The following is a 16,789-nucleotide window of genomic DNA, read 5'->3' on the forward strand; positions in this document are numbered from 1 at the left end:
TTTCACGTTTGACCGCGGTTAACGATAACTCACTGTTAGCGTGTCGTACTCTCTGTCCAAGTATTTCTCAGTGTGCGTCTTGGTTACTCCGCCATCGACTGACGACGATGTTCTGTCCTGATAGAAATAAAAATAGCCCGCGTTGCGTAAAAATGCACCTAATCAAAAAATACCTGCATCTGATTTCATTTTCTTTTATGGGCTTGTTTGTATGGGTTGGTTGCACGTTACGGCATGGCGGCCATGTTGGTGATAAGGAACAATATGATTTTTCTCCTCTGGGAGTTAACTTATATTTTTATGCAAACTATGTGAACAAATTTTTCTTTTGTTTTGGCACCAACATTGCAGCAATGCAATCAACGTATACAGAATATTGTCACCTTTGCTTTCTGATCCTTTGAGGCATGATACTTGGACCACCAGTCAAACACTTCTTTATCCTTGAGCAGGTCCTTAAGAAAACATACGAGATATATCAATGCCTACAGAGTCTTTTTACAGTGAGCAAGAAACTAAACTTAAAAAGCTGATGTGTGTTCCCAGGAAGAAGACAGTTTAGTGTCTATTCGCTCTTAAGAAGGGCTGTCGCTTGAAACGTCAACATTCAAGTCTCTTTACGGTGGCCAAAATGATCAACTCTGTTTACAAAACCAAACATTCGTTTCTACTCTCCAACCGACGCAGCACCACAGTTACTTTAGAAACTAACCCTCTTATCTACAAGTATGTTAGGCTACTTAAAAGCATCACCAACTGATTGTTACAACGAGAGGATTAACCTGCCATCTGGAGAATGCCGTTTACCACATATAAAACTCGTAACTAAAGAAGTAGTCACCGTCATGACATTTATAGCCTCTGCATGCAGGTATCTTGTTCAGCCATTAAGTTTGTTAAAATGATATAAAAGCGTGAATACATTTTCATTTCAAAAATATCATGCTAAAGTTAACTAAAGTTTTTGCTTTGAAGCCAAATTCTTTACCGAAAATTACCTCTTGACTTTTGCCTCTTTTCTTCGCTGATTGTTTTCTTTTTCCATCTGTTTCAGAAAAAGCAGTTATTATGTCTTGGTCTTGAGTTAAGTCCGTGCCACTTACTAATTTAGTTTATAGATTATTTTTCAACTGTGTTTTCAAATGATTCACTCATAACCATAGACTTTAATTATTTTTAACACCATTTTTTACTTAGGTATTTGGCAAATTTAACTTTTAGTATAAGTCCTATTTTGAATGTTTTTGCAGACGTCTCCTTTTCCTTTGCTTTGACGGAAAAGATCTCCACAGGTGCTTGTCATACTATTTCAAGGAAGATACGTTTGGGATGATCGTTGAATAAAACCATGGGAATCGAAAGAGAGTGCTGCAATTTAAAATGCATTGCTTCTCACCTTTGACGGTAGACTAAGAATCTCACCCCCGTAAGTCAAAAAGAGAATATTCTCTTGCGGTAACGAGAAATCATAGAATTATCTTGAAATTTTGTCAAAGTTCGTGGCCGTCTTCCATATACATCCCTTGATGGTATCAATAGAGACGCGGAAGCAGAAAACCAGAAAAGCAGTATTGTAAGTAGTGTTAATACTGTAAAGGATTGTAAGGAGTGTATTTGTTAGTGCTGCAAGTACAGTAAGCATTTATTGTAACCATAGTAAGAACTGTAATTTATCGCATACAGGGTAAGTTGTGCTTACTGTTCTATATTCTATATATGTATTCTGTGTGTCACGTAAAGCTAATAGAAATGGATAAGCATATATAATATATCGAAAAAATTTATGACTATTTATAAAAATAACTAATCAACTTAAACTATTGATATGATCATGGCTGAGAGAAATAGAAATGAACGCAGCAGCCTTGCCTTACAATTATTATATTGACAGAACAAAGAAGTGGAAGCGAGACAGGAAAAAAAGTGAGACTAAAACTATGACTGACAATGAAGTAGACAAGCTTTCCAATATTTTTTCAAATTATTACTTGAGAGCTTTTTAAAAGCCATCCGGCAATTTTAAAATCAACTCCTGTTCTTACCTGAAAACTGGTCGTCAACAACAGATTGAGATTCAGGCTTTACCTCGAATGCCTTCATGGATGGAATTTCGCAAAGACCAAGAAGGGACTTGCCAAACCAGTTGTTGTCGTATACCAGGATGTTAAGCGGCGGAGCGTACTCGTCATTTTCTGGTAACTCCTAAAAACGCGTTTATAAAATGCAGTATGAAGTCTTGGTAACTCCAGCCCACAATAACGCGACCCTCTAGCCTTTCAAGTCAATATCAGTTTCCTGAATTTAATTCTCGGCAATAATTTCAATGGAGGCCAACTTGAATTTTCCTTTCCAAAACATTTTAACGAATCCCTAGGGCGATTGTGGGGAAGCGGTACCTTTTTTTCACTACGGTTGTAGAACTGGTAGTGGTATGATTGTGCCTGTACAATTATGATGTTGGGGAATTTGATTCCCCAGTCTTCCAGTTGCAGTGTGGTATTCAGTTGAACGAGCATTGGTCACGGAAGACTAAAACCCAAAGACAACATGAACACGGTAATGGGACAGAGGAATTGGGAGTAATTTCTACCAGCCTTAGCTTCTTCCTTGTATTGGTCTAATTACTTAAACTAACCTGGGTATGACATCCCAAGTAACTTGTTACTCCAACAAATCAAAACGTTTGTGCATACCGGTACTTAAACAATAGCAATTCCAATGGTGTGAATTAGCCAAATCATAAAATGAAATCCACTGATTTTCAGATATTTTTGTCATAAGGAGAATACGTTCTGCCACGACTTACCAAGATTGTTCGTTTCAGTAGGGGGAAACAAAAATTAGGACACGCCTTCATATCACCAATGACTTCGTCAGATTTTATAATCTCTTGATTGAGTTCGAACTCCACACTTGGTTTTGGAATCATGACGGATTTGTTGCCTTTCAGGTCTCGCACTCCCCAGCTAAGAATCTACGATCGGAAAAGAAGGTTTTGCAAGTAGTCTACCATATCGACTCGTAAAAGAGTTTGTGATTGCGATATGATTCTATTATTTTGCTGCGCCCATTGGATATGCGATGACAGATATCCAACAAGCAGAGAGTGGAACCATTGTTTTGTTATAAAAAACAACAACCAAGGAATATTGCTAGATCTTAAAGAGGCAGTGTCACCTATGTTAGTGTTACTTTCAGTTACCAAAAAAACGTACTTCAATCGAAGGCGTTGAAATAATGGTTTTATTTTTGTTAACAATAACCCTACTACTTAATGAAGAGAACAAGACTTAAATTTGAAAGACGTGTTTCGGCAACTCCTGTGCCATCGTCAATTTAAAAGTCTTGTTCTCTTCATTAAGATTGTTACAAAATTGCTGCTTTTACGTCCTTTTGGTAACCCTACTACTCCACAGAAACTTGTATTAGTTATGTTTGGCTGCGGATGGCTAGGATGGAAATGGATTACAACTTGACAAAATTAACCAATTTCTTCAAGTTATTCTTCTGTATTTTAAGGAAGTCGCTAAAAACTAATAATTGTTCTAGTTAGTTTTTCCTTGGGGAAATCCCTTAACATTTTCTTCCCGGTGTTCTCAGAACAATTTTATGTTGGCGAAAAGGATTTTCGTCAAATATTTAAGCAGTTGTGACTAAAATACAGCAAAATCGTCATGACAGTACCCCTTTAATTGCTGATTTCATTGTGCAAGAATGACCTGGAGAGGATTTAATTGGCTGCTATTTTCTAGGGCATGGTGTTATACATGTTATTAATAACTGGATCATTAGATAATGAATTCCTGAGTTTTGGTTGGTTTATCGACCATGATTTAAGAGCCATTTTACCATGCCCCGCAAATAAGGGAAGATAAAATTAAAAGGCTTAAAAAGCTGCTGGAACTAAAGCAAAACGATTTGTTTTAATCTTTACCTCAATAGCTTTCTTCTCTGTCACAGGTCTCAACTCATCACGAATAGGATATACGTCTCCTCGCTTCTTGGGTCGGGCAGGCAGATTTACTACCTCAATCTATCGTATGTGGAAAATACAAATCTTTTCCGGTTCCAGTTTCCAGCACTTTCCAGCACTTATACTTTGACGGATTGAAACCACTCTTTATCAGTTAATACAACAATCAAACAAATGCATAATCATTGGTGAACAAATAATGGTTTTAAGCAGGTCATACTGTTGATATGGCATCCTATTTAACCATGAAATGACCGTAATCTATCTACCAATGATTATGCATTTGTTTGATACCATTATTGTTGTATCAACTGATAAAGAGTGGTAGTATTGATGCGTTAAAGTATAAGTGCTGGAAATCGTTACCAGCCACCTTAGGTTTCATTTTGTTTCTGCAAATGGATGGCTACATTACTGGGTATTAGTTTCAAGTTCATGATAAAGTTGCATAAAATTAAATGATTTTATATCGCCACATTTGCCTGTTAGACCGGTTTAATGTCAAACGTAAGCTCTGTGGTAAACTACTGTGGTAAGTCCCACGCAACCGAGGAGCGTAGAGTATAAAGCCACACAACTGTGTTGGACGAATCTGGCCACGGATGTGGCAGGTTTAATTGAATTAAGGCTAAAGCTGATAACACCGCAATAAATGTAAACGGTTAAACTTAATTAACAAACGTGGGGCGAAAAACAACGCCACTTATATCGACTAATAGACAAAGAAACAGTAATAAACTATTGGCTGGCGAAAGGGGAGGGGGCGGGAAAAAAAACTTCTCTCTTGATATGAACACTCTGATGGCAAGGGAAGGAAGGACTCTTTTGACAAGGAATCTCGACTATAAACCTAGTCGGAACCTACCTAACACCTCATTGGTTAGACTTTACGCAATCTTGGTACCTAGCACCGATGACGTCAACGGATTATCACGTAGGCATCATAACGCGACATAAATAAGATTATGGTTCCATAATATTTGATTTTAAAACAACAAAGTTATCATTTGTTTATAATAAATTAATTAAGTAATATTATTTTCATGAACGGAATAGAAATAAAAGTCAATGACAGGATCTAAGGAAGATAAGTTATGAGGAGTAAATGTTTTAAAAGCTACTGTACTAAAGATGCCATTATGACGTTTCGTGACGTCATACGGAAAAAGCCGCCATTTTAAGTCTTTGGGGTTAGAATCAAAATAGATCCTGATTCTTACCAGGAAAAGTTCACATTTCACCAAAATCTGCCCACCATCATGTTCTCCTCTTTGTACCTTGCACCATGCTAGTTTCTGCTTTGGAAGTTCATTTTCCCTGACCAGGACTTTAGGTTTAATCCTACAACGACCCAAGAAGTCATGTTTTCCCTATAAACAGAAATCCAATAAAATTATTGTGTTTTGTTTGAATAACTAGTCAGAGCTGCAAAGGAGAAGAGATCCTATAACCAAAGAAGTAAGAAAACACCAGGGAAGCTCTAACAAATTGAACTGATGACAAGATCTCACTAGAACAGTGACGATAAAACATGCAAGTGAGAATAGCCTACATCCCCCCCGTTTGAGTAATAAACGTCCAAACAGCAAACGAACGAACAAAGAAAGAAACCTTTTAAGCAACCAACGTATCAATAAACCAACAGATAAACAAAAAAAAAATAAACGGACAAAACGACTAAGCGATAGACACACAAAGTTCAATCAATCAATCAATCAATCAATCAATCAATCAATCAATCAATCAATCAATCAATCAATCAATCAATCAATCAATCAATCAATCAATCAATAAACAATCACTGACAAACATAAATAGTGCCTGATTGGATAAAAATAAACGGCACATTTCTTGATTTATTTATCTGGGCCCAGTTGCTCGAAGCATGGTTAGCGCTAACCCGGGTTAAATACCATAACAACCTATAGGTTTTAATACTTCTTAACCAATGGTTAGCACTAACCATGCTTCGAGCAACTCGGCCCTGGCTGCTAAACAAAGTGAAATTTTTCGGTTGTACTCTGCGTCAAGAATTATCTTAGCCTTAAAATAGAGATAAAATTGGATAGAAATCCGCCCATCAAAACTTGCGAACATTACTATTTGATCTTGCTAAAACAAACTTCCTCGTCAACTGAGGTGTCGGCTATGGTTATTGATGGCAGTGAAAACCATAATTGTTGGTGGAATGTCTATTAACTGATTAAATGGGTTCTCCTGATAATCAAGACCTAAGAGCATTCAAGTCATCAAACCTTATCGTGGTCAAACAGTTCCATCACTACACTCGGAGGACACTTAGCCAAGTCTCCGGGGTTGCCATAAATATCCACGTCTTCGAAAATAAGTGTTTGATCCCAAGTTGGACAGAGGGCCTGGGGCAGAGTTTTTGTCTCTTGACTTTTATTGACGAATGCAACTCGCACGTAGGGATCTGGAAAGAAATCGCTTGTTTGTAGAGTAACGATTTACGGGAAAAGAGAAGACAAGGTCATCAACAACTGTACCCAGACTGTCACTAATGCTAGGGAACCTAAGCAGCGACGACGACAATGCCAACGAAAACGTCAGCTAAAAATATAACTTTACTTCATTTGTGCTCCTTCGCGATCATTTCAACTCGTTCAACTTTTTACAGAAACGGTGAACTACCCAGGAACGAAATTGGTTGAAGCAGCGTTCAAGTTCACACATCGTGTGTTCACGTTCCCCACAAAACCTTAAATTTGGTCATTTCAAGTTGTTGTTTTGCAGAGGACGGCAAAGAAATGTGCCAAAATTTAAAATACACGTGCAGAGCGATTGTTTTTGCCCATCAAACTTATATTTTGCGGCGTTGCCGTTGCCGTTGCCGTCGCCGTCGTCGTTGCTTAAGTTCACTAACCACAGGAGTCGAACCCATGTAACTTTCGTTTGTGGGAAGCCATGGATTTGAGTCCCGTCTGGGTTCTGGATTTCTTTTAACAGCCCTAAGCTTGTGAAAAACTTAACACAACTTTCCTTATAAGGATAAGCTGAACAAGGTCAACTCTTATTTAATAAATAGCATTGAAGTGGTTTTTGTGCAATCGTGTACGTTATTTTCTCAACTTCATTCGTCTCAGGTCTCATTGAACTAAAGCAGTTGCGAATAAAGGGGGAGAAAATCTAGTAAGTAAGTCCCTAAAGAGCTGCATCAACTGCCATCACATTTTTATTCGTACGGATCTAACTTTATATTTGATTCATTCGAGCATTTTTATTAAAAACTGGACAAAGGAAAAAGGTCGCACTGCGAGCCTAAGTGGTCGGCATGAAGCAAAGAGGAAACCATCGTAAAATTAAAAACTGGATAATTTAGTTCCAGAATTTTGATTGGCTTAGCGGCCATGGTCGGAAAATAGCGGCCATTAAGTCATTTTCTGATCTTTCTTGCAAAATGAAATCAGCAACATATCTAGCATTATTCATTGGTTGATTTTAATAAAACGATTATAATATTCGCAGTTGTTGGGTATACGATGATTATAGCCACCTCGGCGCTACGGGCATCGTTGGCTGTCTATCATGTCATATATATCCAACGCGCGCTCGTGCAATTATAAACAACCGTTTCACTTACCGTTCTTGCCAGTCTTATCCTGGGATATAAGGCCTCGAGCTTGATAAATAGACACCCAAAGCTGACATTTCATAGCACCTAGTTTTAAACAAAGTATACACCTCAACTGATCGAGTGAGTTATTTCTAACAATATTGAAAAATGTAAAAGGTAGGACCACCTTCCAGGGCTTAATCTACCAAAGTATAAAGAAGTTATCTCATTAAAAATCGGGGAAAAATCTCTCAAACTTACATTTGTATGTGACGAACATTCTTGGAAGGACACAAAGAGCACTTTCTTTTCCTTTCTAAAACCAGATTAAAATCGAAAATGTAGATAATTGTTTGAAATGCAAATAGGGACTCGGCCGGGTAGGCACAAGAAGGGCCATTGTCTCTTGAATAACTTGTGACATTAGTGTCATTGCGTATTGCTAATATGAGATCAACGATGTATAAGGTCTTGTTTGTAGTACTGTAAAAACGTGATGGTGAATATAACAGAGCGGTTTTCAATTGACTGTCGAAAGCAATTTCGCGTTTGCTTTGGGTTTGCTTTACTACGCTCAGGTAAAAAAACTCGCCACTATAATTTCTCAACCAATGAAAGTCAAACCAAAACCAACCAAGAAGAAGAAGAAGAAGAAGAAGAAGAAGAAGAAGACTATTGATTCCCGACAAGAGTCGAATTCACAACCTCCGTTGTTGGTTTAATCTGTTGCATACCTTCCCTTGAACCAATACTTTGAAAATAGGAAATTTGATCCCTCCTTCTTTTGTTCTTTCCGCTGATGGAACTATCTGGTGAAGCAGCCTTCTCCGTCGCAAACAATCCGTGCTTTTTTCTTCCGGGTGAAAACTCTCGTGGAGAGATCTCGAGTATTCCCAGCCATCAGTTGGCGGCGGATCTTTATGAATCTAAATATCAGATTGAAATAAAGTAATCATGCAGTATCTGCTTGAATTGACGTCCACGTTCGATTAAACGCCTGGATCTCACATTGACATAACTCAGCTACATACATGTAACTTTATCTTAAAATACAAATGGTGAAATAGAATTTATTGCCTTGGCTTGTTGTTAGGGGGGAGTACCTATTCAGGCATTTTACAATCGAGGGGAGGAGCTGATAATATTGGCCCAAGTTCTCCTTTTTGTTTCATTTTTGAATTAGCGCCCATTAAAGAACCACAGTGTGTACGATATAAAATAATATTAAAAAAATAAATTGGTAGCCCTGGGCCAGATTCATGGGCCCAGTAAAACTATCCGGAATTAACAAGACAGACTGGCTGGGGAAATAATGAATTTAGTCAATATCATGGAAAACTCCAAGTATCCATATGAAGACATTATTGCCATGGAAACTTTGCATGCAATAACAACTGTTTAACAAAATACCAAAAAAAACAAAACAAAACAAAACAAAAAACAAAAACTGAATGTGTCTTCTCTCAAAGTACAGCAGAAGGGTACAGGTGCTTCGCGGCTGTGCACCCTTTGATTATAAGATAGACCTTAAACAACCACGATGGTGACGTCACAAAAAACAACGGCACAAAATAATCGCCCTTAATGGGTTTACAATGGTTGTACAAGCACATAAATTATGAACTGGACCCGCCGCTCTTATGAATTCAGCTACCGGAAAGCTCGACCACAAATACAAACAGAGCGAGTTGGAGCATATTAATTTACTTCCAAGTGACTTTCTTTTATAGGGATCACTGTTAAAGTTAAAGTTACCGGTAACTCCTGAAATTTTTTTGGTGGGGGTGTGCACATGAGTCCGCCTCTTCAGACTCTAATTCACTTTTGGACCAATAATCTTCCCTCTCCAACGAGACGTGGACGATTGCGTGACGAGCAAAAAAAGCGTCTGCGAGTGAGGCTAACCTCATAATGGATGCCATGGAAATTTCACGGCTGAGCATTTAAGCGATACCCTTTTCAAACCTTAAAATTAATTTTCAAGTTGAGGCTGCACATGCATTTTGCTTATAAGGTTATAAGGTAGGGTAAGTCCAAGACCTGTGTGAATAACATGTCTGTGTTTTGCATACCTGTTCACCAGGCTTACGTTTTCTTAGTCTAGTCAGCCGTTTTCTCCTGCTCAAATGGAAAGCTTTTTCTTCGGGTCCAAAGTCAACATAGGTGCGATGAGGTGAGTATTCCCAACCTTGAAACGACAATCACAATAAATTGATAGAAAAAAAAAACTCTTAAAAAAATCAAACAAAAACAAAAACGATAAAGAAATGAGTAAATAAAAAAAAAATGTAGAAGAAACGATTATCTATTCTGTGTGTCCTGCCCTTTCTACGGCGGAAGTTACTCTTGTTGTAATAGAGGGTGGAGTTTCTAGCGGCGCACTAAAATTCGTTTTGAACTACCCCTTTAGGTAAATTAAGGAAATTTGATGTTCTTAAAACTAGCATAAAAGTTCTCGAAGCTTTGTTTCTCGGGCTAGTATTTATTTTAAAGACAACTATCACGGCAGTCTATAGTCCCGAGACGGAAACACTATTGCTAAAATAGTGTTTTTCATTCGCGGATGGCCACAGTCACATCACGTGATCATTTTTAAGCAGTAAAAGTTAGAAGAAATAGTGAGCTTTATAAAACGATAGGTGTCTAAATAGCCTGACATACAGTCTCTTTCTGACCTATAGTCAGAAAGGGGAAGTATCACGCGAATTCGATGTCATTTCAGAACCCCAAAAATGTTTGTCTGATAACAGAAACAAAAAAATAATTGACTAGTTTTGTTATAAATTATCCCCCCAGTGCAATAAAACTGTTGATTAATGCCTTTGGCCAGAGACAAAGTAGGTTGGAATGGATTGAAACTTGAAAAATGTTAGGCAGGCGTTTTTCAAGTTCTCGCATTTTTGTTTCCAAATTGCGCTAGAACAGATCACGAGTTGTTCCTTTCAAGAATTGAAATTCCCTCTTGTTGTTCTAGAATTATTTTGTAGGTATAAGTGAAGGTCTTATTTCAGCATTTTTAACAAGAGAGTTCAAAACCCCCATGACACTTCCCCTTTAAGTCCTATCTTACAATCAGCGGCAGATCAACACACACAATGAAATTTTAATTCTGACCATCTTCATCAACTGCTCGGTTTCGGTCAACAGTCCAGCCGCCATTAACAGCTCTGGGTGCCGCAACAGTCCAACCCGTGGGGGGTTCAATGGGTAAGGTTCTTTCCTCTCCATACTATGAAATCAAAGTCTAGGTTAATTATTGACGCATAGGTTTCAATTTGGAAAAAAAAATAAACAACAACAACAACAACAACAAACCATAGAGTTATGTATACAACCTTTTAGCATTGGTGCTGCTTAATTCTTCCTGACCAATGCGTGGTTATTTCCATTTTTGTTTTTGGATTTGCTCTTTTCTTGCAGAGTCATCAACTGCGCCAAAATGCCTTTATAATTTAAGGGTCTCATCTACAGACGAAAACACTAGAAAAACCTTATTTGAGGGACGTTTAAGTCCGGGGCTAAAATGGTTCAAAGTAAACAAAACATCACAATGTTTTCCAACGTACGTAATTGCTGGCTGAGAACATCCATTAAGTTTTATTTACGCGAGTACATAGTCGTACCATATCCGTGTATCTTGGTTTGCCTGGTTCCCAGTCTCCTCCAGGAAATTTTCGCCTCTCGTGCTCATACATTTCATCTCTGAATTCTGTTAAATTTTCGTCCGGTTGGCGAAGTGTGCTAAAAATGACATTAGATGAACACGCAAATGTAAGTAAAGTGTAAGATTAAAAGTGTTATTCCCTCAAGCCAATCAAAGAAATGATAAATAACTCAGTGTGAATCTTTATTACAATGACCCCATTTGACTACAACTTCTCACTCATTAATAATTTACCAAGAAAAAACAAAGAAAATCACCACCGTGACCGTGGTTTGGATTTGCGATCCTAATTACCATAAGCTTTTGCCAACTTTAGCCTTGAATTTCTCTAAGAATTATTGATCATTTGAGAAGCCATATCAAACACTCGAAAGTGTGTTTCAACAGATATCCAAACACCTCAAAGTCGTTTAAAAAATAAACTCGGCTGCGCCTCGTTTCTTCAACCTACTTCTCAGTGTTTCGAGATCTGATGAAACACTCTTCCTCGAGTTTGATATATTACTTCCAGTTTCCTTCAGCATTTTGTTTTCCCCTGCTAAACTAAAATAAAAAATAATCACTTTATTTAAGTGTCAATGTACTTCGCACAGACCTCCAGAGACCAGATCGAATTGAAATTTAGAAGTGTTAGTTTTTGAGGATAGGGGAAAACGGGAGTACGCGGAGAAAAACCTCTCGGAGCAAGGACGAGAACCAACAACAAACTCAACCCACATATGACGCCGAGCCCGGGAATTGAACCCAGGCCACATTGGTGGGAGGCGAGTGCTCTCACCGCTGGGCCATCCCTTCTTCATTTCACAATTGCAGTTATTGTTATAAACCTTTCACTGGGATAAAAATTGAATTTAGATGGGAAAACGAAATGAAATCTAATTGTGATCGTTAAACGACGCCATCATCATATGGCCTTATGAGGAGTCATTTGGAATCGCTTCAATGTCTTTCTGATTAAGCATGTTAAAGAACTAACAAATCAGCTCATACAGAATAATCGTGGTCTTTTGTAGCCTATACAAATGGCTCTCAGTCTATAAAAGTCAATGCTTTGGAGTGGTAACTAAATTTTGGTTTAAACCCACGTTGTTGCCGACACGTTCGGGTCTCCAAAGAATTCCCATCCATCTGGTTTAGCGAACGAGTCCTTTGGTAGCTTCAACTGTCGAGAGGAGAAAAAAGTAAATTACTAATGATACAAGATATCAAATTAATATCACTCGTAAGAATATTTCTAGAATCTTATTTTCTTGCTGCAGAATTCCCTTTCACCATCAAGACTCACAAGTTGTAACAAATAATCACATTTCCTGCATATTATGTGTTTTTTCTTACCAGAAATGTAGCAGAACAACTCTAATGGTCATTGGTGTAGAATTAATCAGCCTTATCGGTACGGATATTGATCCCTAAAATGTACCAAACGATCCCTTACCACTTTTGTTCGAGACTCATCCGTATTGCTATAACTCCTTTTAATTCTTCAATTATTTTTGACTACTTGCCGACTCTAGTGAAAAAATAAATTTTCCTTCCATAAAGCGAAGGATCGTGACGTTAATTATAATTGTAAGCAATATCCCATTTGACAGCTGTGGTCTTATTGGAAGCAAGGCTGGAGTTGATTTGTTCAAACAAACCTCAATGTTCAGAGCATGATTTTCATGTGAAAAGCAGTTAGAGTCTATATCAAAACAAAGCCAACTCAACCCAAAGGCCAGGTCACTGAGCATACAACTGAATGAGCTATTGGCCTCCAGCGAATACAATGCGTTGCAAGTTATTTTACTAAGGACACAATATGACGGTAAAACCCGTATTTCACATTAACACGAAACCCGTTCTAAAAATAAAATCGTCAATAGACCTTCTTCACTTTGTTGTTTTGTTGCCCCATTACAGATCATGTGACGGTACTCTAGGGAGTAGTCTCTTTTACAATTGATCATATTCACGCTGGCATGCCGTTCTTTACGTGACTACCAAAACAAAAATGGATCAATTCTCCTGAGAATATCACGTGGTTTGTAATGGGATATTAGCATATAGAGCGAATAAGGTCTATAACCAACAAAACTGTACAAAAAAGTAAATGTGACATGTTTTTACTTCTCCTGCCGCATTTGAGTAGTTGGGCCAGTTAGGACTTGTGGAAGGTTTCCATTCCGTTTTAGATTTTCTCTTTTGATTTTCGTACTAAAGATTAAAAAAAAAAAACCAAACAAACAAACAAACAAACAAACAAACAAACGTTGAGTAATTTGATGGAATATTTCATTCTGAAATCTCTGAGTAATGCTGTTAATTCTCTACAAACTGGAAGTGATGCACAGGGCTTACTTTAGGGAGATTGCGCGTTTGCTAAGTTTATTTGCGAAAACATGAGTTCAGTTTCTGAAAAGCTTTATTTAGTGAGATAAAATGGCACAAAATTAAATTCTGATTAATCTTATTTCGTTCTCGACGGCATTCGGGTATAACACTTACAATCAACACATCGTCCATCCAATCCCAAAAGCCAGCTATGAAATTTCATTGGTGATTAATATTGTTGAGACTATTAATTCCCTGTTTATGTTTACACGAAATTGAATTCAAGGGAGATCTGGATCGACTATGGAGAAGTGAAGATGTATGATTTTCTGGCTCCTATACATCTTAATTTTAGATGCAGTTTATTTAGGTCCTCATGACTGCACAAACTGATAATTTAAAGCGGAAAGCAAAAAGTAGGTGAGACAGTGGTTCCAGCAAATATCATTCTCCTGAACACAAACGCACCTAACAAGAGAGAAAGTTTTTAATGGAGCTGTAATCTAAATATGCATGCATGTTTCACCTGCCTGCAGTCTCAGTGAAATAAATCACTTTTTTTAATATTCTTTAGATCAGAACTATTGGCATACCTTTTCTGCAAACACCCTAAACTCGCCGTAGTCGTCTCCGCGGTTGATCCATTGTTGCTGATGTCTCCTCAGCCCTAACCACAGTTCCATGCGAACCAATGCAGGGATTTCGAGACGTTCGTCAGCCCCTTCTCGCCTAGGATACTGCGAAGAATCAAGTCAGTTTTGTTGAAAATCTAACTTAGTAAAGTTGTTGTCCTCTTTTATGAAATTATTGTTCTAAGTTTTGAAGGATGGGTATCCTTTGACCTGATTGGATAAGGAGTAAAATCTCACATATAAATATTTCACATTTTGGGCCATAATAACCTATTATTTGCATTGTTACCTTTAGAGGTAACTCTACGATTTTTCCACAGAATTTTCCACAAGCGTTGACGTTATTGGAGAACAAAAGATCATGGGCTGGTATTCTGTAGTAAGCAACTCGTTTGTCACCACTCATCATCCACAAAATCACGTCTGGCATGCTTAATTGAGGCTGGAAAAGAAAGAAATGTCAAAGAAGTAAAGGTCGGTTTTCATAAGCAACAGCAATCTCGTACCCAGAGTCCTCGGGCTCTTTGGCCAGCGTTTAGTCCCCTGGAGAGACTCTGGGGACATCGAATTTTATTTTGAATTTTTTCGATGTCCCCAGAGTCTCTCCTGGCGCCCGCCCGCTGACCAAAAAGCCCAAGGACTCTGGGTACGAGATTGGAGCATCAGCAGTTGAGATGACGTGGGGTGGTTTTCGTAGTAATGACATAAAAACACAAACATGAAATGTTGTCAATTTTTAGTTGTTGACGCTTTAACACGTTGAGATGAGTATTTCTATACACATTAAAAGAAAAAGTGAAGCAGAAAGGCTTCAAAAGAATGGAGGACCGCAATTGCTGAAGTTAATGTTGGTTGCTATAGCATGGAGCATCTGGCATTATTGCTACTCGTCACTAGCTGAGATGCCAATGCATTCCCAGAAGCAGCTAGGTTTTTGTAATGATACCTTAAAAAAATTATGCATCCGTAAAACTAGTTTTTCTAAAAATAGGTTACAATAACAAAAACAACAACAAAAAAACAAAACAAAAAAAACAAAACAAAACAAAAAACCAAAAAACCCCATTATTTTATGATTAAAACAAAAATTTAAAAAGTATTTTATATCACAAAATATTTGTTATTTCTTTGCTTTATATCTTTAATAATTACCTCCATAGCCATACTTTTGATTCTTCGGATGTAGTTTCTAATTTCCGCAGTGACATTTTCCTTTTTCCTTTCGCTTTCAGGTTTGTTGTAAAAAGCTTTGGAATCTTCAATGAGATAATTCTTTAAAACAAATGAACAAGAAAATGAATTATATAGCACAAACTATAGCATTTTTTTGGTAGGCAGTCCAGAACCTGGTGCGCTTTCCACTTAGCCCATTCCAAGCGGTCAGAATGGAAATTAACGTTCCATTTGCACAAAATTTCCATTTCGACATTGTTCTCTTCCGGCTTGCACCATCACGTGCTTTTGTTTTTTTACTCTATCAATGAAATAGCGTGTTTGGAACGAATGGAAATAAAGTTTCCGGAATTTCCAACCAAAACTTTTTGGCTAATGGAACGTGCCCCTGGGAAGATTTGGTTAGGTTACTAGAACAATTGCATGCACTTCACGTATTATCAGCAAACTAACAGATGGATCCCACAATCTGTGAATTACTAATAAGTATTTGGAGGATAATGATGCAAAAACCTCCATTCAGCTTAACTACGTCTCAGATGTTTGTCCTTGGGAACTCATCCGTCCATTAAACTTTCAAGTTGTGCCCCCCTGGAAAACTGATCGCTTCTAAGAACAGACAAACAGCGTTCCAGGAACAATCGAGAAAACACTCGAGATGAAGGGATCAATTTTTTGTCCATACCTACCAGTTCATTTTTCCTCAAACTGTGTATCCCTTCGTCCAGTGAATTTGTCAGGCCTGAGAGTGTTGGTACGACATCTCGGAAATACGTTAAAAGGTCACTTGAAATAACATTTCGAAAAGAGTAGTTAATATTTATAAAGTACAAAATCTGGGAATTTTGCACACCTTTGTTGATTGTTAGATATCGTGTTTCTGTAAATGTCATGTATCTTAATCTTTGTAAACTTGATAATATTGTAACGTAATAGTATAAGTTTTATTAAGTACTGTAAGTATTATTGTAATGTACTGTAATTTATTATTGTAATTAAGTTTATTGTAAGAAAACCAGTGTAATAAAGAAAATTATCAAAAATAATAATAATAATAACGCTGGCACGAAGTTACAGAATAATTATAATTAGCCATAATCCAGGCGCTCAATCAAATGGTCAAACACACAAAGTAATTTTTAATATCAGCACTAAAGACTTCCAAGCAAGGTCAGGTTCTCAACGTACGACGCCGACTGTGAGAAGCGCATTCAGGAGACATTTTTGGGAGCCTGGTTTTCGTACAAGAAACAATTGCAATACAATAAAAAATTACATATAAGGAAACGCTACACGCGGCGATTCAGAGATCAGTCCATCGGATACAATGCAGACATGGTTCACAAAATTAATGATCAATGACGAACAAAACTTTAGTATTTGTAACGGCAGTGATATGATTGTTGGTGGTCGTTAACGAATTGATCAGTAAGGAACATCTACGTGTTTTTATCTAAGTT

General features: G+C 37.6%; 1 protein-coding gene across 1 annotated transcript in view; it reads right to left on the bottom strand.

Moving 5' to 3' along the window:
* LOC146465966 (myoferlin-like) overlaps positions 1-16,789 on the bottom strand; it is a 63,265-nt gene that overhangs the window by 17,703 nt on the left and 28,773 nt on the right. The window contains exons 25-44 of the mRNA XM_085128333.1: positions 16,019-16,115; positions 15,309-15,428; positions 14,446-14,598; positions 14,118-14,261; positions 13,321-13,407; positions 12,297-12,373; positions 11,171-11,288; positions 10,662-10,776; positions 9,620-9,735; positions 8,282-8,473; positions 7,809-7,863; positions 7,575-7,652; positions 6,229-6,407; positions 5,194-5,343; positions 3,935-4,033; positions 2,807-2,974; positions 2,043-2,202; positions 999-1,045; positions 384-455; positions 34-117 (exon numbers count right to left, since the gene is read on the bottom strand). Of these exons, the coding sequence (XP_084984459.1) occupies positions 34-117; positions 384-455; positions 999-1,045; positions 2,043-2,202; positions 2,807-2,974; positions 3,935-4,033; positions 5,194-5,343; positions 6,229-6,407; positions 7,575-7,652; positions 7,809-7,863; positions 8,282-8,473; positions 9,620-9,735; positions 10,662-10,776; positions 11,171-11,288; positions 12,297-12,373; positions 13,321-13,407; positions 14,118-14,261; positions 14,446-14,598; positions 15,309-15,428; positions 16,019-16,115 (2,311 nt within the window). The remainder of the gene's footprint in view (positions 1-33; positions 118-383; positions 456-998; positions 1,046-2,042; positions 2,203-2,806; positions 2,975-3,934; positions 4,034-5,193; positions 5,344-6,228; positions 6,408-7,574; positions 7,653-7,808; positions 7,864-8,281; positions 8,474-9,619; positions 9,736-10,661; positions 10,777-11,170; positions 11,289-12,296; positions 12,374-13,320; positions 13,408-14,117; positions 14,262-14,445; positions 14,599-15,308; positions 15,429-16,018; positions 16,116-16,789) is intronic.

The sequence above is a fragment of the Pavona decussata genome, unplaced genomic scaffold (genome assembly GCF_977016875.1).
Source record: "Pavona decussata unplaced genomic scaffold, jaPavDecu1.1 SCAFFOLD_155, whole genome shotgun sequence".
NCBI lineage: Eukaryota > Metazoa > Cnidaria > Anthozoa > Scleractinia > Agariciidae > Pavona > Pavona decussata.